General features: G+C 39.4%; 1 protein-coding gene across 6 annotated transcripts; it reads left to right on the plus strand.

Annotated features, from left to right (window-relative positions):
- Positions 1 to 11,543: 11,543 nt before the first annotated feature.
- nr2f1 (nuclear receptor subfamily 2 group F member 1) lies at positions 11,544 to 22,656 on the plus strand. 6 transcript variants are annotated; one of them, XM_033017282.1, is made up of 5 exons: positions 11,544 to 11,713; positions 11,857 to 11,991; positions 15,563 to 16,062; positions 16,785 to 17,312; positions 18,985 to 22,656. In XM_033017282.1, the coding sequence occupies exons 3-5, from the start codon at positions 15,618 to 15,620 to the stop codon at positions 19,257 to 19,259; spliced, it is 1,248 nt and encodes a 415-aa protein (XP_032873173.1). In that variant the 5' UTR covers positions 11,544 to 11,713; positions 11,857 to 11,991; positions 15,563 to 15,617; the 3' UTR covers positions 19,260 to 22,656. The 6 variants fall into 6 exon arrangements, with proteins under 6 accessions (XP_032873173.1, XP_032873171.1, XP_032873172.1 ...); XM_033017280.1 differs by having other exon boundaries at positions 11,857 to 11,974; XM_033017281.1 differs by having other exon boundaries at positions 11,544 to 11,974.
- The last annotated feature ends 1,043 nt before the right edge of the window (positions 22,657 to 23,699 follow it).

Genomic DNA, 23,699 nt, shown 5'->3' on the forward strand with positions numbered 1-23,699 from the left:
CACCAAGAAACTATTGAAACTAGTCAAATAATTATTTGTACAATATCAACTCAGTACATTCCCTGAAGATCAAGGACTTAATTTGTCTAGTTAAGCACCATGGCCAAATTACAGTTGAGGGGCAGCGTAATCTAAAATAAAGTGTTTGTATAAATGTAGCAAACTGTAAATAAAGTGGTCTTAGAATTCTATTGAAAGGGGAAAAAAATTAAATCACCAAAAATATTAAAAGGAAAATTATAGAAATTTGCATGAGATATCAATGTAATCACAACATATTTTCACCAAATATTTTACAAGAAACTAATAAAAGGTATAATGAATGTGTGGGAATAATGAGTGATGTTGGAAATGCGAGGCAGCAAAATGAGTTCCTTGAATCTGTAGTCACACTAACAGCCAGTTGAACATGTAAACATAAAAATGTAATGGAAAATAATTTTTTAACCTAAAGTGCTCTCATTATGCATCTTTGAGAGGCTTAATCATAAGTCACATCAAAGAGCTCTGACAAGACTTGACTGGTAATATTCTTGAAGGGATAAAGAAGGCATTATTTTTTAAATGTCGTTGTGCCCACTAAATATGAACTTAAGCTTCCTTATCTGAACAATATATGGCCAATTATTTTTAAATTGTTTCTGCTGATATTCAATCAATTCAAGTATTCTATTAATTAACAAACTCACATAGTGCACAAGGTAGATATTGTAGCAACTGTCCCTGTTTTCCTACCAAGATATACATCTCATTTTTTATTCAGAAGCAACATATTCTGTCAAGTTCCTTGAATCTTATGCTGTTATGTTGTTGAGCAACTCAGTTTGTAACACGTTTTTTTCACCACCAGGAGATGCGATTACTTCTACTTCCTGAAAAACATTTGGTCTGGGTGCCATCGTGATTACTAATGTGTGGATGTAACTGTGCTAAAATATCTTCTGGTAGAATAAAGTTTCATTAGATTAATATTTATAGTTTCTCAGATACTGTGCCAATCTGAGAAATATTACAATGCCCATGATACGGGACTAAATCAAATAAAGAAGATGTTTTGAAAAAGGATATGTGCAAGCAAGGCAGCACCTTGCTGGTGTGTCCATTCAGAGTGAGAGAGAGGAGATTGTGAGAGCAAGTCACCTTGGCTGCACTTGAGAACCTCCTGAGGTTTGGTTATTGGATGGATCTTTGGAGCATGTTGGCTGTTTGCCCTATAAGCAAGAAAATGTGAAATACTGCAGGATGATCTTAAAAACTAAGACTTTTTTGTTAGGAAAATATGTATTACAGTATATAGAGCAAATTAGATTACAGAAAACATTACCCAATGACAGCAGACTGTTAATCACTAACAGTCTTAGAAACACTACAGATCAAATAGCTGACAAGTTTCCATTGAAAACTTTGTAATATGTAATTAGAGAAAAAATATTGATGCCAAATTGTCTTCTGAGAATGACAACAAGGTCTTCCATTCAAATTGAATCAAGAACTGAAATTTCTTTCATGGATCTATCAGCTTACACTTCCATCAACCTGAATATTATTCACTTTATGTCCAGTAACTCGCAAGCATACAAACTATTTAAATGGAAATAAAAAATGCTTTCGTTTCTGTAAGGCAATAATCAGGCTGACCGACAGTGAGTATCTTACGGATATGATATAAGAATGTCTGAATGCTGCAGACCATTATTTCGATATGAGATAGATGTTTTGTTCAATGCCCCTTAAGGAAACATTTGTAAGGTAGGTTTATAGGTATGATGACACCCTGATTATTATTTGATCTAAGAAGGACAGGACCTGAGATGGTGCAATTAAGATTCAAATGGGCCAGATATAAATGGATTAATTTTAATATTACTATTCAACCAGACCCCTACATTCCACTGTTCTAATTAAGTATCTATACAATGATTTGTCCTTTGAAGGTGATTACTGGAATTTAAAAAAAACAAAAGTGACAATCCAACACTCCAACAACATCAATAAATACATTGAAACTTATTTCCAGTACTCTTCAATTACACTAATCCAAATTACTGCCTCTTTCTCCAGATCCTAAGCATTTTATAATTCCAAGCATTGCTGTGTGTCAGTTTTATTGATGCTAGTTAATATATTATTTATTTTTGATATATGATTAAACGTACAGTAAAGATCAATATATTAATGCAATAATATATTTCGCAGCACAGAAAAATGAATGCATTGTGACTTTGATTATTTAGTTTTTCTCCTTCAACTTGAAGCTGAAATACAGAAAAAAACCATTACAATGGAATTTAACGATCAGGCGATTTACAAAGACAGTATATATTTTTAAATGTCATTACATTTAGTGTATGTTATCCACACACTACCAAACAGAAATTGCTTTATTTGGTTATCTTGAATACATTTAGTGGTATTGGTTACAGTAACTCAGCAACAGAACAAACTTTAAAAACAAAGTACTGGTTTCTACATATTAGGAACTGATGTTTTATAGATAAAATAATGAGCGAGGTGTACAACAATGAATGATAGATTTGTCCAATTTGTTGCAAGCTATTAGTGGCCATAGGGCATATGTTTTCATTTATCTATACTAAGGAAGTTCTGAATATTTTTCTTTTAGATCAAAGTAACTGAAAATTTGTGATTGTTTATTCAGGTTTACAGTTGGCAGTATAGATCCTTTTGAGTATTTCTGATGCTTAATTTATTCAAAATGGATGGACATTCTATTATCTTTGAGGTTTGACATGTAACTATTAACTATTAATAAACTCATTAATTTAAAAATATGACAACAAATAAAAGTGAAATACTTTCCAGGGTAATAATGTGTTCCATGTTTAAACTTCGCGTACTTAGTACAGTTGGGACCTGAAATATTTAAAACAAATAACACTTGGGTAGTTTGGCCAGTTTGGTTTGTTCTGATGCCAAAATGAATTTATTCCAACTTTATCTCTGCATTAACAAAATTTATGAAGAAACCCAATTTATATATTGCTACTTTAATATACACAGATGACTTTGTTATTGCCAAGAGCGGCCGGGGTGTTTGGTGAATAATTAAGTTACTAGTTTTGCTGTACGTAGACACCACATACATGATTACATTAATGAATAATGTGCATTGACTAATCTGCATCTTATAAACCATAGTTCTTTCAATGTATTATTTTGTAACTTATGCAATGCACCTCCAAGGGACACACATATTGAAGCTTTCGTGTCATTAATCAACTGCGCATCAAATTATTTCTGGACAATCAGTTTATTAATTAGTTGTGAGAGAGCTTTAAATTGACATGAATGAAGGTATAATTTTGTAAGATATAAAAAGTATTCATTAACTATTTTAATGCATATTCAGCAATGATGAAGAAAAAGAGTAAAATCATTGATATTGTTATAAAGAATTGTGCAAGTGATGCTAAATGGAATACAGTGATTATATTAGTTATCATATGCTGTACGATATTTTGAGGTTTTTTTTTATGGTTACTGCAACTGTTTTCAAACTGCCTTGTGCATTATTTATTTGAATATTCAAGTATGGTTGCTCATTGATCTAATATTAGCCAATATGTTTCTCATGTGGATTGTATTGAACACAACTATGCAAAGCTAGTAACTTGTATCAAAGAATCTGACTTCCCGAAGTTTTTTTTAAACAAAACTAAGAATGCCTGCAGAGATTGTGCCTTGCAAGCTTTTCATCTCATTGTCTTTAGAGAAACAAAAGATCCTTAATAATGTTAAAAAAAAAGTGTTTTTATTAATGTCCTTGGAATGCAGTAGAAAAGGTGCATCCTTGCCGCCAACTGGGGGATTTGGGCTTTGTGGTTCTATTTTTACAAGAATAGGCTGATTTGTCTTAGGCTATTACCGTCTATTACTGCTGGAAGTATGCTGTAAAGGTGGGAAGCAGCGAATCCTGGCATTCTGCCTAAAGAGAAATCAATGAAACAAATTAATCCTTCGCAGGCTGCAATGACACAGTAATCCATCATTCAGAGCTGCTTTTATACACGAAATCAGGGAGCAGGCAAGGAGAAGGAGCCCTGGGGGATACCATAGACACTCACAACATACAGCAAAGAAAATACTAGGGAATCATTTCATTTGGCTGGGTTACATTCTAAGTTGATTGTCCAGTGCTAATAATTTCATTGGGTTAAATGCTGATCCCAAAATGTGCACCTAAGGCTAAATGGACTTTTATTACTTGGCCCAAAATTACTGAGTATGAAACTTAATTAGTTGGACACGTGAGAAAGAACTTGACCCTGGCGTGATCTAATGAATCTGGGGCCATTTCACAAAGTAAATAATTAAGAATAGTGTGTCCTGAAAAGTCGACTTAAAGAACCTTTTGCTTTCGTAAATGCAATTGAGCAAAAACATAACTCTGGATCATAACACCGACTCCGTAGAAGTTTGATGTGACCCAAATATCAGTCGCAATTACACTGTAAAATATTGATTATTATATGTTAGTCGTGGGTGCGCACACGACAGGCTGTCTGCTCCGAGCTCCGGCTCCCAAATGATCTGCCCATCTCACTACACAAATACAGATATTTCAGGAAGAGCTCAGAGAGCATGCACGCTATCTTTGTGACTTTGGGTTTAACTTATGAAGATGTGTCACGAAGCGAAAGAGAATCATATTTTGTAACAGATACGGATTAAATATCGATTTTAAACATGGTCTGTCTCCCTGCAGCCCACTTTTCAGCCTCTTGCCATATATTACATATCAATCAGAAAGATGGATAGATAGATAATTCTGTCTTAATAAGATACTGGAAATGGAACTATAATCTGAATGAAATGAACCGTTCTATGCATATTACATACAGTTGCTTCTGGTCAGTTTACCACAAAGCCATTAACAAGTAAAAGTACAGTATTAGACTCCTAGCGAATCAGTACAAAAGAGTCATGTCAAAATCAGTTGCGCAATGAAACAATATTTTCCAACGCAATTATTGGTACGTGTTCGTGAGGGATCTGTCTCATTTCACAAAAGTTACTTTGTTTAGCCGGAAATGCAGACAGTTAATAAATGGGTATTCGGCATTAGTAGCAGAGACCCGCTGAATTATCAGTGTAATCTGTGTATGAACGTACACGTGTACATGGTCCCGGTAATATCGCAGTGGTATCGGCATTACTCAAAGTGGCCGTTGTATTTATGCATATGAAAATAAAATTTTACTGTTCATTACATAAAAAAGCAAAGCATATAACGCACTATACAATATGTTGTTGCATATGATAGCGGTAATTGCACGGGATACAGGATCCTGGTGGACGCCGAGAGCGAGATCGCCACAATATACTGTTGAAATAATTGAAGGTATAGCCAGCGTCGTAAATGCTATTTCATCGGCAGCTGCTCCAGAAATGCTGGAGATGTGCTAATATATTCATAAATGTGAGCTTTCTAAGAAGGTGTTTCTATTCTCTCCCATCTTTATTCTTCTGACCTCCAAAAAAAAATCTGAAAGATTATGCACCATTCTACATTATAAAAAATACAACCATTTTTGTCAGCTCTTGCTTCACTAGGTATGTGGCAATCAGTGACAGACTAATATTAAGTATATGCTGTTCGCTTTTATGAGCGTAAAAGTTGCCACGACCTGATCATAGATAGAGACAAGTGTCCCTTTTGGCCCTTGTTGTGTCGGGTGGGATATAAAGGTTTTAACATTTCGCATTCTATACTCAACAAACTTGCAATAAGATGGACTTAAAAGAAACGTTATATGGAGGTTGTTGGGGGATCTCGTGTGTACTAAGTGTACTGAGAAATATTGTTGCAGAACAAAAGAGTTTAAATTGTAAAGCGTCGGGACAGTTTGGCAAAATAAAGCACCTAAACCAAATGCATCTTAAATAGGCGCAATGTATACCCTGGTACAATGGCTTCATTCTGTAGAAAGCACACTTTTTAAATGAACAATACTTTTAGTCACGATATTAAGACTTTGTTTATTGCAAGTTTTCTGTTCTGGTCGATGCGGCATCTGAAAATGCTCTCTAACGCCAGGAGAACTGAAATTCACAATGTGAGTACCTGGCAGCGCCCACCGTCTTTATTCTCATTACGAATTTGCTGCCTTCTCAACCCATCCACCTCTGCCATCGCCTCCGCCCCCACCACCAACTCTGCTCACCCACCCCTCCCCGTTCCTCACGCCCCCACCCCCTCCTCACCCCCCCCCCCCCCCCCCCACCTCACCCCTCCCCCCTCCTCACCCCCCCCCCCCCCCTCCTCACCCCCCCCCCCTCCTCACCCCCCCCTCTACCCCGCCACCTTTCATTTCAATAAGACACTGTCGACTTTCCTTCACTTTCAACAAGATCATTAAAGCACATTTTCTGTCATTTGTGTGGGAGAACCTCAGAGGAGGAGCTGTGCAAACACCTGAGATGTGAGATGAGAGAGCAATAAAGACCTGGTAATGGAACAATTTCGCTCCCTGCCTCCACTGGGAGCTCAAAACTGAACGCGACCACCGTCCAGCCCTCCCTACAACGCCTGCCTATCCTCCTCGCAAAACGCACGGGTTTTCGATATTTTTGTTACATACTTCAATGTTTTCTCTCTTAACGCATTATACTAAAACCCGTTCATGAAGAAAATCGTGTATATATTTCATATCAACAGGATTTGGCTTCATTTGGGTAAATATGCAACAACTTGCATATGGCTCTTTTTCCCCCCACCAAGAACGGCGATTTTTATATAGTGCAAGGTGGGATATGTCATCTACGCCAAGGTCTGACTTTCCGCGCTCACAGCTCAAAAGACGCACACATTATCTCTGCTCCAATGATACACGCATAACTGATAATTTGTATCCCACTTCTGCTTTCCAGCTTGCCAGACTGTTCCCTTCCCCCAATCCAGGCGCACACAGAGGAGGTTGGATGCGTTTGGCGCCTTACATACAAACAACATTGAATGCAATTTTAATCAGTCAAAAGCCTATCGATTCATATGATCAGCAATGTCACCTGAAGGGGTTACATTGACCACCTTGGAGGTTTTTTAATCTCTTGCAGTAACAATTCAAATTATTATTTCGTCAACAATCTTCCTTGCATGATGGAATATATTGCATGAGATTCGATGGTTTCTTAAAAGACATAAAAGGAGGAAAAAATTGACATTGATTCAAATGCTGCCCACTCTTCAGCAGGTTATAGGTCACGTGATCAAACATCAGCAGCACCCTATCTATTGAAACAAAATTAACCACTGCAGCTCGAATTATAGGTGGAAGATTGCGTTCTGTCACGTCTCTCTTTGACCACTATTTCAGCTATACGTGAATTGAGCATTAGGAACTTTAATAATGACATTAGCTTGAAGTCCACACACGAAATGTTATATGCATGTTTGAGATACAGATTAGAATAATATGGTTCTAATCATGCTTACCAGATTGAAAATTCAATTAAATTATTAATACATTGTATTCTGATTATTATGTCTATTTAAAATGCAAAGAAAATGTTCTGTTTTATTTATTCACCAATGCACCAGAAGAACTGGCCTACGTTTAACTAGTCTAGGTAAAGAATTATTAGGTTTTCTGATTAACTTCAGCTTGCGATATGCGCGACAGTTTCCCCACTATTTAAGTACTTTGCCGTTTGGAAAGAAAACAAATAATATTGCATTAAATACCCTGTTATCCTCATAATTTTTTTTAGATTGTGTTCTTTATGATCCGTGACAGTCCTTTGGGAGGGGGGTGGAAGCGAGGAGGGGGGGGTGGGGGTGGGGAGAGTTATTTGATACTTTGTTGTACACTTTGGGAATGCGCTCGTTTGCTGCTTAATTCACAAGAACTGTCACCTTCCCAGACAGAGGCGCAGAATTATATCCGAACTAATGGACACCCAATTAACAAGTCGATATAAGAAGTTAATGTTTTTAACAACTCGCAGTCCACTTCTGCATCGGGACGTCCCATTGTCCTCACCTGTCAATGAAGTCATTTTGAAACCTGGTTACTGTGTTAATGAAGTAAAAACAAAAGGCCAATTTGCGCAATGCAAGCTTGCCACACTTAGTAGGGTGTTTGTGATCGGGTTTTCTCTTGTTACTGACACATCGGTTAACAGATCAACAGTAGTCTGGTAGTAGGTATTCTCCAAAGCTCTTGTTCGACCAAGTGTCATTGGAATGTTTAAGTCTACCTGAGAAAGCTCGTTCGGCTTCAGTTCAAAGTCCATTCCTCAAGAACACCTCAAAAAAATGCAGCAATCCCTCTGCACTGCATGGAGCACCAGTCTGCATCTTACACTTAAATAAACGGAGTGGGACTTAAACCAGAAACCTTCTCGATCAAAGGCTCCGGCGCAACAAACAGAGCCACGCTTAAAATCTGAAGTATTTAATAGTGGGATCCATGAACGATCCCGCTACAGTTTCCTCTGGGTATGTGAGTACTCAGGAAAATGACAATAAAGATATACTGACTGATCTTATATGTCTAAGAGTCTTCTTGCTGATTTATTTCTACAAATCACGCACCTCTGTTTCTCGGCCCCACAAAACCCAATTGTACTCGATCTTTGTCGGGAAACAGAGCTTGGAAACTTTTTAAGAAAAATCTTTTCACACGGACTATTTAAACCTACCTCCAACAATTAATACCACGACTGAATCAAACAGCACAATAACCAAACTGCCAGTTCATACAAATGCAAGTTTAACACTGCAGTATTTTCAACTGACCAGGTTGATAGAGAACATGGGAATGAGGACATGCCACAACAGGCTTTTCATATAGAATAACAGCTAATGTAAAGAATGTCCAGAAAAGGATATCAAGTTATTACTGTCAGACCATTTAGCCAAGTACTCGTCACTATCAGAAAGGTTGACTACTTCCACAAAAGTAAATACCATCTGATCAGAATGGTATTGAAGAGCCAAGATTGCCATTAATGTGTTAAGTGAAAGTTTGCAAACTTTTACTTGAACAATTGAAACTATCGATCATGAGAATCCACTTAACTCAAAACAATTTGGCTCAATTTGGTTCAGTGAATAGGTACACGGATATAACTAAAAGGACAGAGCGAAAGTTTGATAACTTGCCTACTACTGCGAGATGATGGAACTATGTTTATTAGTTGTAAATAGAGCATTAAACTTAAACAGTCAATGGTGTTTTTCGGTCCTAATAGATTCATGGTGTCTGTTTATACGCCCATCCACCGTAATTAGCACACATGTTCTAAATAGATGGCGGTTTTGTGGGCAATAAAGCAATTACCTATAGCTGTATCTGACAGTCCTTCCAACAAGATCCAACGACCGTCTAATTATAAAAGTAATCTTAACATCATTGTTTGCGATTAGTACTTGCTCAAAAAACAACTGCTGAAACACTACTGCTCCGAAGGCATATTCCATGGCTAAATAATCGGGGGGAAACTTTCACATCGACAATTTGTGAAAGTTGAAAGCTTTACTATTGCATCAAACCATTTTGATCTAACGTTTCATTTAATCTGGTGTGCACTTTAAGGTCACATCCAGAGGCTATGTTGTGAATGTTTAGCCATATCAGTTGTGCACATTATTCGCGTTGGTCAAATATCTTCTTGTCTTGTTCGGCTATGAGCTACTTTTGTTTTGTAACACAACTAACGTCTATTTGCATTACATGTGTTCCAATTTTGAAAGGTGCTGCATTTCTAAAATAAAACCGTGTTTGTTTTTGTCTTTTATGCGACTCCTTATGGCAGCGAAATGGAAGCTTTCGGCTTATTTAGTGTTAGTCTTGGCCATTAAATACGCTGTTAGAATCGTACATCTATTGACTCTAAGTCACCTAGTATTACTATTGTTCCAGCAAGTACAGATAATAATGTTTGCAAACATTGCCGCAAATACGGCTGGGGGTTTTCTGTTTTATGCAGAGGGTGGCTAGGTTGTTAGTGTCAATGAGAAGAACATCAAATATTCTCAAAAACTCGCTTTATGGTAAAAAAACAAAACAATGGTTAGAATGATTTATCCATTCTATTGTTGTTAGAAACTGGTGCATGGATTGCCAAACGAAGCAAGAGATGCTACGAGTTCGCAGCAGTAACGTATTTGCAAAAGTTTTGAACACTGAACTGTTTTGCCATCGCAAGTAGTATTATCATCTAAATCTATCACGTTCATTACAAACTTGCTCACTTAGAGCACCCTCAGACATGTCAATGAAAGGGGATTGAGTTAAAATTTGGGTTTATTACAAGCCAATTAGAAAGCCTCCAAGAATTCCTAAGGCTTTCGATTTGTTTTTGAGATTATATTAAAGCAAAGGGTGTGAGGCAATTAGCTGCGCTGATTCTAACGGTAAATGCAGGTGAAGGCGGGCTCTCGCTTTCTCGCCAAGTTTCCATTAAGTGCGATTAGATGTGTCTATTCAGATCCGATGATCCACAGAGAAAATGCCAGTAGATAAAAGGCGATGTCAAGTGACCTTCCCGTCTCTTTCACACCAAATTCACCCCGAGAATACCCAGGGCTGAATTCGGACAAAGGGCCCCTCCTCTTCTCTTTGACGCTTCAAGAGACTTAAAGAACGAGAGTTAGCTTTTTTTTTTAAGGAAAAAAAAAGCTTCGTGTATATTTTATGTGTTTTAAACATCTGGCTGTTATTATCACACGTACGATGTGACCTAAAAGTTCTCCGTGCCTGTTTACAGTTGAGTAAAAATATCCAGAAACCCGGACTTGCTTATATAAACAGCTAAACCTTTTCGCATCTGTCACTACCCTACTGTGACTAAAACATAACTTTCTGGACAGAACGAAGCACAGAAAAGATGCACCATATAGTGTAGGATTCAGCCTATCTCAGTCCACCACTGAATTTCACCTCGAATGGGATGATTTTAATCACTTGTTCGCCATATTTATTGAAGATTAAATGTATTTAGATTTAGCTGCAGGACACATAGGACATTTTAAATGATCGGTCAGGGAAGCTAGCAGTGTTTTGTGCTTTAGTTGTTTACCTGAAATAAGTGTCCTGTGCGTTCTGGAGGCATAAACCATTTTAGTATTAGCTGGGCCATCGTTCAGGCGACCAACTTTGTGCTGCAATACCGTGAGAATACGGAACAGATAAAAGTGCAGCACAAACTCGAAAGGCATTGAGTGTACTTCATGGTTTATGATATCAGTGTCTTTTAGTTGATCGGCGCAAGTGAAAATCAGGTGCTTAAAACTCAGACTTGTCCTTTAAATGGTTCACGGTGCATGTTTGCATTTGATGAAGAAAACTGGAAGAAAACTTGACATTAAAAAAAAAGTTTTGCACCGTAGCTGACTCGATGCAGCTGGAAAAGTTAAAATTCTCTTTCTTTTTTTTTTGCCCTCGGGAGTTCGGCAAAAAAAAAATCTTGGGCAATGGGACAGGTCAGCGGCCTTAACTGGGGGGAGGAGATCTAACTAAAAGACCAGCCTTTTTTTTCTTTGAGATTTACAAATGTCTACAAGCCAGATGCTCTTGGTGGGTGGGTTGGTTGGAAAAATGAAGGGAAAATGCATTAATTTTCCACTGAAAAATCTTCTCCCTGGATGGAGTGTATATGAATTGTTATCACGGTTAATGTTTATTTCAACATTTATAAGATTGCATTTGGACATATCTGAAGAAGTCCTCGGCAACCTGAATTCAAGGTTACTCGAGTAACATCTAGCCGGGGAAATTAATTTGTTGGACGAAGCAATGGCCCGCGATCTTATTTAAATACCTGTAATTTTTTTAAATAAAACCCACAGACGTGAAATGTAACCAGAAATGTGCTTGTTTTGTTTTTCAGTGCGAGGACTGAATGTGAGTGAAATCTTTTGGGTGCACCTTGGAAAGCGGCTCTGATCCACAGATGCTAAAATAAGTAGAAGAGTAACAAAGTCATACCGCCGGACGTCCTCTGACAGGTACAGCAAGAGTCGAGGTATGGTCATGAATACCGGAATGTATGGAAGTTAGAACGCCTGAAATGTAGCGACTCCACGCCGCTATGCCACCGGCTCATCCTCTCTCTGCCCCAGCCTGAAACCATTCTACCACCCAACGAGGAGCTTTCCGTGTCCCCCCCAGCCCCCACCCCCCAGAGCGCCTCTCCGTTGCAATTACCACAACATGCCCTCCCACCCTCAGCAAACCCCACTTATTTATTTTTTCAGATGCGAACCGAGCATTGAATCCCGTATTTCTCTTTAACTTACGGCGCTGAATTTTCATCTCCTGCGCTGCCTTCTAACACCATACTGCTGTGTTAATTGAAATGGAGCAGCACAAAAAGAGAGGGAGAGGGAGCACTGAGAGAGACTGAGGGATCGGGCGGGCGGGTGGTAGCAGTGTGTGTATTGTGTCCCTGTATACCGGCACAGTCGATCATTTTACTGTTCCTTTATCTGTTGACACTATCGCTTAGCCAAACATTGGCCGATCGATCTTTTCATTAGGTGATCAAACAACAAATAGTGCAGGTGAGAAGCTTACTTTCAGAGCCTCACAAGTTAGTCATGCCTTGGTTTCCACAGCGCCCTCGATTTTTTTTTTTACACAAGATCGCATAAACTGACACGGGAAGATGGAATTCTGCCCCACTGCGCTATAAGTACACAGCCTACATATTAAAGCCGGCATCAGTGGATATCAAAAACACACTCTACATTAATACATTCATCGCCGCCCCCTTTTCTTTTGCAAATACGCACCAGAATGGCCTCGAAAAACGATGTTGCGACCGTGGGGGAACTGCTCCGTCGCGATCAACCTTATTATCCCAGTGCGTCTTGTGCAATTAACAGTGATAAATATTTGTTTCCGACCCACATAAGCAGTCTTTGGTCGGCGTCAGGTTTGAGGCTGAGTTAACAAGATTTGTCACGTTTCAGCCAGCCGCGGACTATTTTTAAGCGGCATTGCTAAAAGCAAAGTGGGATAGAGACAATGAAAGTGAAGTTGGTACTTGCCTGCTGGCGTGCTTTGCCGATTCGCGATCCCGCCGCTTACAGGTGCCTGCTTAAAGATCTTTACACTTCAAGCAAGTTGCAAGAAGAGAGGCAGCCTCCCTTCCAATGTCCACTCTGTCCCATTCTGAGGAGGAAACCCCTGATGATACACTTACAGAATTTTTCCTTTGTCCCCTCTAATCTTATTCGTTTCACCTTTTCACTAATCATAAGCCATGGCTGAGACTTTATTTAGGGAGCGAGGCTGAGAGAGAGAGAGAGAGAGAGAGAGGGGGGAGGGGGGGGAGGGGAGAGGAGAGGGGGGGGGAGAGAGAGAGAGAGAGAGAGAGTGAGAGAGAGAGTGAGAGAGAGAGTGAGAGAGAGAGTGAGAGAGAGAGTGAGAGAGAGAGAGAGGGAGGGAGCGAGACGAGGTCCACTGTTGCATAGTCAATAACGGCGTTTCATCAATGCATATACAAAAGGGGCGGTTGAGGATGCAATGCGTTTGTAGTATTTAATCAAGGCAAGATGCAAACATGCAGCTCCTTTTATCAAAAATAAACTTGATAGTCAAATTTACATGTGTGTTTCTACTATAAAATATTTCTGAAAACTGCTAAGAAACCTCTATGGGGTATATCAATGGCGTGGCTTTAGGAGTTTGCATTTAGTTTTTTTTTGTTGCACCAAATGTACTAACTAAATACGGATAGCACGGAATCTGTATGTTTATTAATTTTGTAGGATTGTGCTGTTTGTCGCTGATGGTCTATTTGCTTCTCAAAGATAAAAGGTGTATTGTTACATCAATTGTTTTTAAAGAAAATAGGTGATAAAAGAAACTAGGAATAATGTTTGACATTTCAGAATGCATGTGTGGAGCAGGGCAAGATGGAACAATGAGAAACAAATAATAATTTGTGTTACTTGAACAGGGGGGGATTCCCCTTTCCCGCTCATTTAATGATTAATTCCTAAATTTTAGGGTTAATAACATTTGGATTAAAAGTTTAAAAATACTTACTTTAAAATTCAATAAATTATTCGCATTAAACAAATCCCTCAATAAAAGCCCATCTGGTGGATTATCCGGCTGGGTGTGTGTATTATATTTGATAATTGTCTACTGTACGCTAGATGGCAGCCGGATACAGCTGTTCTGAGATTTAATTTACGTCAAACACGTTAACAGCCTCCGCACTTTCTGCTGGACTTATCCTACACTTGCAAGCACAGCTCCCCGGTCTTCAAGACAATGGCAACTTTTCTTCTTCTGCAAATCACAATTGAAATCTCACCGGCATTGCAGCGATGCCTCAAAGCGCAATCCAAAAGCAGAATAAAAATGAAATATATTTTAAAAATAGGTCGCTCGCCGAATTAATATTACAAGAGGAAAAAACGGAGTGCTGTTTCTCTTTGACACAAAAGACAGGAGGGTGTCTGTTTTATTTATTTATTTTCAAACAATAGACTTCTTAAATACAAAGAGAAAGTTTGATTGTCAACTAACTTTTGTGGTAATGTGACATTTCGAGGCTGCTCGCTGCATTGTTTTATTACAAGCACGGGGTCCTCGGTTTCGCTTTTTTGCGGTGACCACAAGCGACCCATACTAATAAGGTCTCAAAGTAAATACCAGCGCAGGAGATCTAATGTAAATTTTGCTTGTCAGAGCGTCGTAGGTAATAAATAAGACGGCTAACCAATAGTGAGCAGGAGGCTGGCTAACCTTAGACTCCCCAGCCCCAATTCAGGGCTATGACCAGTCGCCTTTGATTATCAGTTGCCAACAGCCCCTCTCTTGGCTCCTTGACATGAGCTCCATATAAGGCAGCGATCTCCATAGAAACGTGTCAGTTTCAATAGTAGTGTCAAAGTTCACTATATACAGACATTCGCGCAGATCCCCCTTCGGAAAAATTGCTCCGCTAGTCTCCCCGTTTAAACGCATTCATTTTGTCTCCCCCTTGCATATTCTATTAGTTGTTATTCCTTTCCTCCCTTTCTCTCTCCACTCCGCATGAGAGGTGAAAATAGGGCGTTTTAGCGTCGGCCGGCCTTTTTTTTTTGTCCTGGTGAGTTTTTTTTTCTCTGACAATTCAGATCTTCGGAGAAGAAGGGATTTAACACTCGCCATACTTTACTTCGGATCGCGTGGTTATTTTTTTTCTGTGTGTGTCCCCTCGAATTGTGATCGTTTCTTTCCTTTCCCCCCCACCCCCTACTCCCATAATCTTTAACCCCTCGTTCTCTCCTATATTGCTTTCCTGAATGGCTGACTGCGTGTTGCCCTGGATCTGGCCTCCCGACACTTGCTTACCCTGATCGGGATATTTTTTTTATTCTTTCTTTTTGCTGCCCATTTGTTTCGGTTTACTGGTGATCAACACACACTCATTCATTCACTGCTCCCTGTGCGTGTGTGTCTGAGTGAGTTGCTTTGATCGCAGTTGTATTCCTTTTCCCCTCTCTCTCTCTCTCTCTCTCCCTATCTCCCTCTCTCTCTTTCTCTCTCTCTCCTCATTTCTGTTACCACCATCCAACTCTGCTCCCTACCCACAGGACAAAAAAAATCCGTGCGACCAACTTGTTTTCCCGCACTTTTTGGGCCCGAGATATGGCAATGGTAGTTAGTACTTGGCGAGCTCCTCAGGACGACGTGGCCGGAGCTCAGGGCGGCCAGTCTGCACAAGCGCAGCCGGGCCAGCAGCAGCAGGCGGCGTCGGGTGCTCCACACACACCGCAGACTCCGGGCCAACCGGGGCCGCCTTCCACCCCGCTCGGAGGCAGCAGTCAGAGTGTCCAGCCAGGCGGCGAGAAGCAGCAGCCCAGCCAGCAGCAGCAACACATCGAGTGTGTCGTGTGTGGGGATAAATCCAGCGGCAAGCACTACGGCCAGTTCACATGTGAGGGCTGCAAAAGTTTCTTCAAGAGAAGTGTTCGGCGAAACTTAACGTACACATGTCGTGCCAACCGGAATTGTCCTATAGACCAACACCACCGCAATCAGTGCCAATACTGTCGCCTGAAGAAATGCCTCAAAGTTGGGATGAGACGGGAAGGTGAATATTTTTTTTATTTATCGTCGCTGTAAATGTGAGATCAGAGCTTGACATTTCTCACCGTGTTCATGTGATTTGGGCTTATCAAATGCTTTGGCGTTTGCTCATCCCAAAACAGAGCAATCTAAACAATTAATTGTAAAATACAATTGATACTGAAAAAAAAATGCCAATAGATATTCCTAATAATAAATATATATTTTCATTTCGGCCAAGTCAAAAAATATTTCCGATCCCCTAGCTTCAAAGTTGATAGAGTTTAACAATTACAAGCATGGCTGCATATTTTTGTGGATTCAAATGGTTAATACATCGGTCTTTCCCCCCCACCCCCTGTAATTGTAAGTTAATCGTTTGCATTCATGCATTAGATGTTTGGAGATTTTTCCAATTGTAACCGTGGGTGGGTGGTACAGTTGGGGGGAGTTTTTGCAATCCAGCGATTCTTCTGCAATGTTATGTGCTTGCGATTTGTTTCACAGACATAATGTGGTCTGCTTCTACGGGTAAAGCTATGTTTAGTATTGTTTCTATTTTATACGTCTTATTTCTATCATTGTCGCATATTTAAATTTTGCGTTAAGAAATGACATTGTTTATCTGTGAACTTTTTTAAAACTGCAATTAATAACTGTAATGAAACCGTCCGTTCACGAAGCTTCGGGTGTGCTGCACTGCGCTCTGTGGATGTACATTTCCTCTCCTTTTTTTATTTCTGTCAGCGGTTCAGCGAGGAAGAATGCCTCCAACTCAACCAAACCCAGGCCAATACGCGTTGACGAATGGGGACCCTTTGAACGGCCATTGCTATCTATCCGGATACATCTCCTTACTACTGCGGGCCGAGCCTTACCCAACCTCTCGCTATGGGAGTCAATGTATGCAGCCAAACAACATCATGGGGATCGAGAACATCTGCGAGCTGGCTGCAAGATTGCTTTTCAGCGCGGTGGAATGGGCCAGGAATATCCCTTTTTTCCCTGATCTGCAGATCACAGATCAGGTGGCTCTGCTAAGGCTGACTTGGAGTGAGTTGTTTGTGCTGAATGCTGCCCAGTGTTCGATGCCGTTGCATGTGGCCCCTCTGCTGGCTGCTGCCGGCCTCCATGCTTCACCGATGTCCGCAGACAGGGTGGTTGCCTTCATGGATCACATCAGGATCTTCCAGGAGCAAGTGGAAAAACTGAAAGCTCTGCACGTTGACTCGGCAGAATACAGCTGTCTTAAAGCGATTGTGTTATTCACATCAGGTAAGTAGCTCGAAAAGCGAATGAAAGAAAGTTGAGTACATTGGATCTAAATCAATAATGCCGTTCACCCAGTATAGGAGGAGCAAGGAGACATATACCATTCCGGGTTATTTATGTATGAGTGATATGAATCAGGCTTTATACCAATACATAATTTTATACAGCACGTTTTATTAAACAACTTGGGGGAAATGATCAGAAAATATTACAAATCAATCCTGTTTTGAACACCCCTTGAATCTTCGTAAATTATCCCTTCATCTTGTAATCTGCTGGTAAATAGAACAAAATCAGAGAAAGGTAAAACAAAAGATAAATAATTGGTCGTGCGATTATTGCAGGAAAATAAAGAATATAGATGTCCCAATGCGTTATATCCGCAATACCACTCCCATCCACCTCCCCACCGCCACCACGAGTACCTCTCCCAGTTTTGACCAAACTTGTTTTGATTTTTAGCCAGAGGGGAATTCATTGGAAACCTTTCTGAGAAGCTGTCCAAGTTCTCCAGAGCGAAGAGTTTTTAGATAATCGAGATGGTGCTTTTTTGTGCCATTTTCTTTCCCGCTGGTGTGTGAGTGAAGGCCGCTTCAAGTTACTGAAGCCTGCATTAGGATTGTTGTGGTTTTACCTTAGTTTCTGGATAGCATTTTCAACTTCTCGTTCTGGACGCTGTCCAAGTGCGGGGTCGTGACCCAAACTTCGTATTTTACTACATTAATTCACTTGCTAAAATACGAGTTCTACGCGGATACATTTTTACAAATCGTCCAAGATCTTTTCCTGAAATAAAGCGTAAATATCTGGCGCTTTTTGTTCCACAAAATGTTTCAAATTCGACAGGGTTCAGCAAATATCGCACACTCATTCATTGGATTATTTTTATTCACCAAACGTAATTTCACAGAACATTTGTGTAAAACCACAGCCACCAGGCACTAGAATTAACATTGTCTTCAATAGACTATATTTCTATATTCATTGGAAAGCGTTGCGTACAACATAGCCACTTCGTTAACATAGTTGCCGTACAAAATTGCCAGAAAAAGGAGAGATTTCACAGCATATAAGGATTGTCCTTTTTGTGTGAGTGATGTATGCGTGGTTAGTACGTCTTGCCTTTTACACTTGTTTCATCTAATTCGGTACTCGGTTACACTATGTTCTGTAGAATTAATTGAAAATAAACCACATCGAAGTGGAATGCACAGAAAGTGTGCTGTAAACAATAACACATACCAGTATCTATCACACAATGTTCCCGGACACTGGTGTCTCTTGCTCGGTTCTCTGTGGGAAATGGCGTACATCTGTACTTATAATTTAAGGGTGCCTTTGTTACCTTCAATCCAATGTTTCTGCTGTTTTTTATGCCATCAAAATGAAATATTTGCAGCAGAAAAGATTCGCGTTTTCAGAACCTGGTTCACGAGCAGCTTGGAGAGGAGTGTGTGTGTGTGTGTGTGTGTGTGTGTGTGTGTGTGTGTGTGTATGTGTGTGTGTGTGTGTGTGTGTGTGTGTGTGTGTATGGGGGGGGGGGGAGAGAAAGAGAAAAGTGGGGGGGGGGGGGAAGGGAGTGTATGGATTGATATCAAAACAATAAACCAGGATTAAAATAAAACAAAAGATAGGCTGATAGCGGCACTAATTCTGTTTTTCTTCGGCTGTCAAGATGCCTGTGGCCTGTCGGATGCTGCTCACATAGAAAGCCTGCAGGAGAAATCTCAGTGTGCTCTGGAGGAATATGTGAGGAGCCAGTACCCAAACCAGCCGAGCCGCTTTGGCAAGCTCTTACTGCGACTGCCTTCTCTTCGTACCGTCTCATCCTCGGTCATCGAACAGCTCTTCTTCGTCCGTTTGGTAGGTAAAACACCAATTGAAACCCTCATCAGAGATATGTTACTGTCGGGGAGCAGCTTCAACTGGCCTTATATGTCCATCCAATGATGAGAGAAGGACACCCCTCCCCAAACAAAACAAAAAAAAAAACAAAAGCATTTTAGGCGAGACACCCTCTCTATTCAAGGACTTGAAAGTTCCTATAGGATGATATCTGTGAAAATAAAAGGACCTTCCAAGAGGCCAAGCTGGTGACTGTGGGATTTATTCTGTGAAAAAGAACTGAACTGCATTATATGTAGAACTACACTTACCACAAGCATTGTTTATCATTTTGTAAAATATTAGTCTTTATTTTCTTTTTTGTAAAATTAAAAAAAAAACATCGTATGCGCATTTTAAAACAAATCAGAAATTAGGGGGAAAATAACATTTTCCAAATAATTATAAATTTGTCCTGTGTCTGTGTATCTATATCTGTTTTGTATTTTTTTTTCCTGGTTCCAAACCAGGTTTTCTGTGATTCTATACTAATTTTTTTTTATACGACCTTTTGCTTCATATAACGAGTGCGATTAATGTCGTCAAAAGTATGTTCTCCAAGAATTAAAATTGAAATCCGAATTAAACAAATAAATACAAGAATTTAGCACAACGTTTAAAATAAAGGAAACTTTGTCGCTTTAAGCGTACCGAATAGCCTGCAGTATTGGCGAAACTGACGTTTTAAAAGGTGATCAGATTATTAGAGAGCACTCCGAAATGTTAATAGAGAAAACGTGTTTTTAAACTCTCACGCAGTGGACCCCCTAAAGAACATTTGTATTCTGTGCCGATTCCCATTGCTTCTGTAGTTTTGGTCTGAGTGTCCAAGGCACTTATCTCTTTCATTTAACAAAGGTCTCCATGAACTCTGAAATTAGTTGGACTGAAACTGCTCATTTATATTCAGGACTATCTTGATTAAAGTTTTATTTTGTTTATGAGAACCGCCCCCATCCTTGTCTCCGAATTTCCACGTGGAAATAAAAAGTAAATTTCCCCTGTATGCCCCCACCCCAAGACTCTGAAGTACCATTCATCTCCCAGTTTTAAATCATGTAACCAAACGTTCCTATCACCTACTGCCAAGCCTGTTTACCTGTAGTTTTTTTTTTAAAGAAACAACGTCTAGCAAAAAAAAAGTACAAGCGCTGTACTCTTGCAAACGCGTTGTTCTGTTGGTATGATGGAATATTCTTGTAAAAATGGTTGTTATGTTGGAACAGTTACAAAAGTGATATAAAAGAGATCTATCGTAGCTGTGTCTGTGTTATTCATCTCACTTCGATGATCTACAATATACATTTTAGAGCACTCCCATCCCAGATATATTTGGAAAATAATCTACCTTAACACTCACATAAATGTTGTGTTCCCTCCTCATCCTCTAAATAAGACATTAAAGTTATATAGTGGTTACAGGATTTAAAAAAATATTGGGAATAAGATGTGAAAACCCTATCGCTTGCAAGCAGTGTAGATGTAAAGACGGCTGTGCCTTGTCCAGGGAAGGCTGTTGTAAATTTCAGTTGCTGCTTTCATTAATGTTTGATAATCCGGGTCAAAGCTCTAGCACACACTGTCATGGGAGAGCTTTAACAACTCTGCATCGAAATTAAACGTAACAGCCAACCCCGAGCAAAGCACCACAAGGCACATTGTGAATCCGAGAGAGTGGCTGCAAATGTCTGTGTGTTAGTGGGAGTGAAAGTATATTGTACGTGTGTATGTGTGAAATGTTTGTGCGTGTGTACGTGTGTGTGCACCTTCAGTTTCCTCTCCAAGCTTTCTATTTCTATTTACATTTAACGAGAATCTGCTATCTGGCCGCTTGGGGTTTTTAACATTCTAGTCGCAAAGCTCCGGGATACACAAGGCGATGCCCATAGACTCTTTTAGATGGAATAATTAACGTGTAAATGGATTGTCTATATACGTTTTCCTGCACTTGTTTATATGCAGTGATAAACAGCATATGCAGCAACACTGAACATACATGCCTACGCAGCAAGATGAACCACCCCCTCAAAAAAAACACATTGATGTTCACACCCTGGTTATACTTACCATTCTGGATATTTCAGGGTAATTTCAGGGAACGCATTGTCTGTTCTCGCTATTAGCGTTGTCCCCAGGCCTCTGCCTCCATCAACCCCGACTTTTACACCCCCTTGCACGGCCGCCCATCAACATCAAAGCCATCATAGATTATTTTAAATTTCATCGTTTCACCGTTAAATCCAATTAAAATACTTTAAAAACTTGTAGTACAGAGCAAGGCAGAGGCGTCCTGTGGTATTCCATGTCAGTAACTGTGGGGTAGTAATTGCGTTCCAAAATTTAAAAAAAATTGTATTTTGAAACTCTGCTTCTAATTATTTGTCTGAATTCCCATTTTTAAGCACATTTTTTTTTCTATTTCATGGCTCTGATTGTGAGGCGTGTGACTGGATTCCGGCATATGTTACAACCCCATCCCTTAACACCGCGCGATTCCATTCTACAGAAATTAACAGTCTTGACGTTCGTTGTCTGTGATGCCATTGAACACGCAATTCTGCCACTGTGTAAATACTGAATTCCACTTTCTTTATGCTAAAGCCATGTTTGTACATTGGGCACATGTTGTTTAATAACTGATAGCCTATTTTTCTTATTACCGACTACTTAAAATCTCCGCAGACATTTTGTGAAATTGACAAAATGTCAGTATCCGAACTCAATCAGCTGAAGGCTTTATTCTCAAAATGTTGTCTTGGTTTTATTTTTAATTTACATTTTCTATTTAAGAAATGCAACCGAGCGGCTATCTCCGTAGATTTTCAGTCCAATACAAATAATTTGAATATTCAAATATTAATAGTTTTTTTTTTCAAAAGCAAACTTCGGATCATTACTAAAAATATATCGACCTTTAAACTGGAAATAAAGGTTAATTTCAACTCAAGATGCCCGATTTCAACATTTATTGTTACATTTGACGATGTATTGTGATATAGGCTCAGTAAATCGCCGATTGTATTGAGGATGACGAACATATTTATATTAAAGGCTGCCCATCTCTTGGAGAAAGCGTAGTCCACTCAAATGCTTTGATAGCATGTGAAGCCATAATCATTTATACCAGCAAACAAATATGGCGTCTTAAAAGCATTAAAAGCATTACCTAAAATAACATCGTCTACCGACCATTTTCAGTCTTTCCACGTAAAAACGGAACAGAAACAAAGCATGTTGGCCACAAAATCCATAGTTCCATTTCTGTCGTTCAGATTTATTTTGCAAAAAAGCTGGGAATTATACAGTGTGTAATCTGCCTGGTACGTAGAATGTACTTACGTGTCCTGGAGGTTGTTCTCCAGCTACTTATATTTGTATCATTTACCTGTGCTCTGCGTACCACAATGATTTATTTCTATCAAAATTGTGATTTTTTTTGTGTAATAAAACACATTTCCACACACTACTGTTTCCCAATTCAAATGCTCCTTTCTGTTAATTTCCTATTTTAAATAAAATTTCGCAAATGATTTAATTTCTAATCATGCTGTTCTTTCCTCCCCAATAAATTCTTCTGCAGTTAAAAGCAGGACTCAAATTATTTTACCGAGAAGGATCTAACATGCTGTGACATCGTGACTTTTTACCATTGACTTTGCAGCGTGGTTAATATGAGAGGATGGATTAGTGTCATGCCTTAGGAATAAACTCTAAATGAAATAAGACCCTGAATCAAGGAAAGATGTTTCAGAAATTAAAATAATCCAACAATCTAGGAAGTTTAAAGGGTGATTTAGGAGGCGGAGTTAGGTAGTTCAGACTCAATATTGGAGCAATAACATTATCCCGAGCTTTATATACCAGCAAATGAAATTGTAAAGCTGGTCCTTTTTTGAAGAAGAGGTGTTACATGTTAAGAAAATTGAGACTGGTAATTGATGAAGGGGGGGGGGGGGGGGGGGTATATTGCCACCATTGCATAATTTAATCCGAACATGAGTCTGAACAATTAAATGCTGGGTGAGTGTATGTTAGTGTACTTTTTTAATAAAACATGAAGCCAGCTGTGTATTGTTCTTATAATAAATGATCTTTCAGTTTGGAAATATGTTTTATTATTTCACAAAACATTGCACTTCTTATTTTTAAAAAGAAGAAAATAAGTATATTTTTGTCAAATTATTGAGCTGTTGAAGCAGAATTAAGTTGGGTCTCATCCTCCATTCCGCCCCATACTTTTGCCCCAAACATCATTCCCCAATCCCGTGTTTGCTTCGATTCTCATTTTAGCGCTCGTCTTGTCGTTCATACTACTCAATTTTTTATTGTGAAACTCACTGTTTGGACTTTACCTACTGAAACACCCCATCTTCCCTCTTGTTTCTTGGAATTCTTGAACCCACTTTCCTGAAGCATTGCTGGAATCTCCGTTTGCCCCTGAATTTTCACACGTGTTGACTCTCGTTTATGTCCTGAATTCACCTCGGAGACTTATTTTTTTATCTT

The sequence above is a fragment of the Amblyraja radiata genome, chromosome 3, assembly GCF_010909765.2.
Source record: "Amblyraja radiata isolate CabotCenter1 chromosome 3, sAmbRad1.1.pri, whole genome shotgun sequence".
NCBI classification, from domain to species: domain Eukaryota; kingdom Metazoa; phylum Chordata; class Chondrichthyes; order Rajiformes; family Rajidae; genus Amblyraja; species Amblyraja radiata.

Coding starts and splice junctions, on each gene's coding strand:
- nr2f1 (XM_033017281.1), top strand. CDS start 15,618: ATGGCAATGGTAGTTAGTACTTGGCGAGCTCCTCAGGACGACGTGGCC. Junction 16,063..16,784: donor AGTTGGGATGAGACGGGAAG/GTGAATATTTTT, acceptor TATTTCTGTCAG/CGGTTCAGCGAGGAAGAATG. Junction 17,313..18,984: donor GATTGTGTTATTCACATCAG/GTAAGTAGCTCG, acceptor TCGGCTGTCAAG/ATGCCTGTGGCCTGTCGGAT.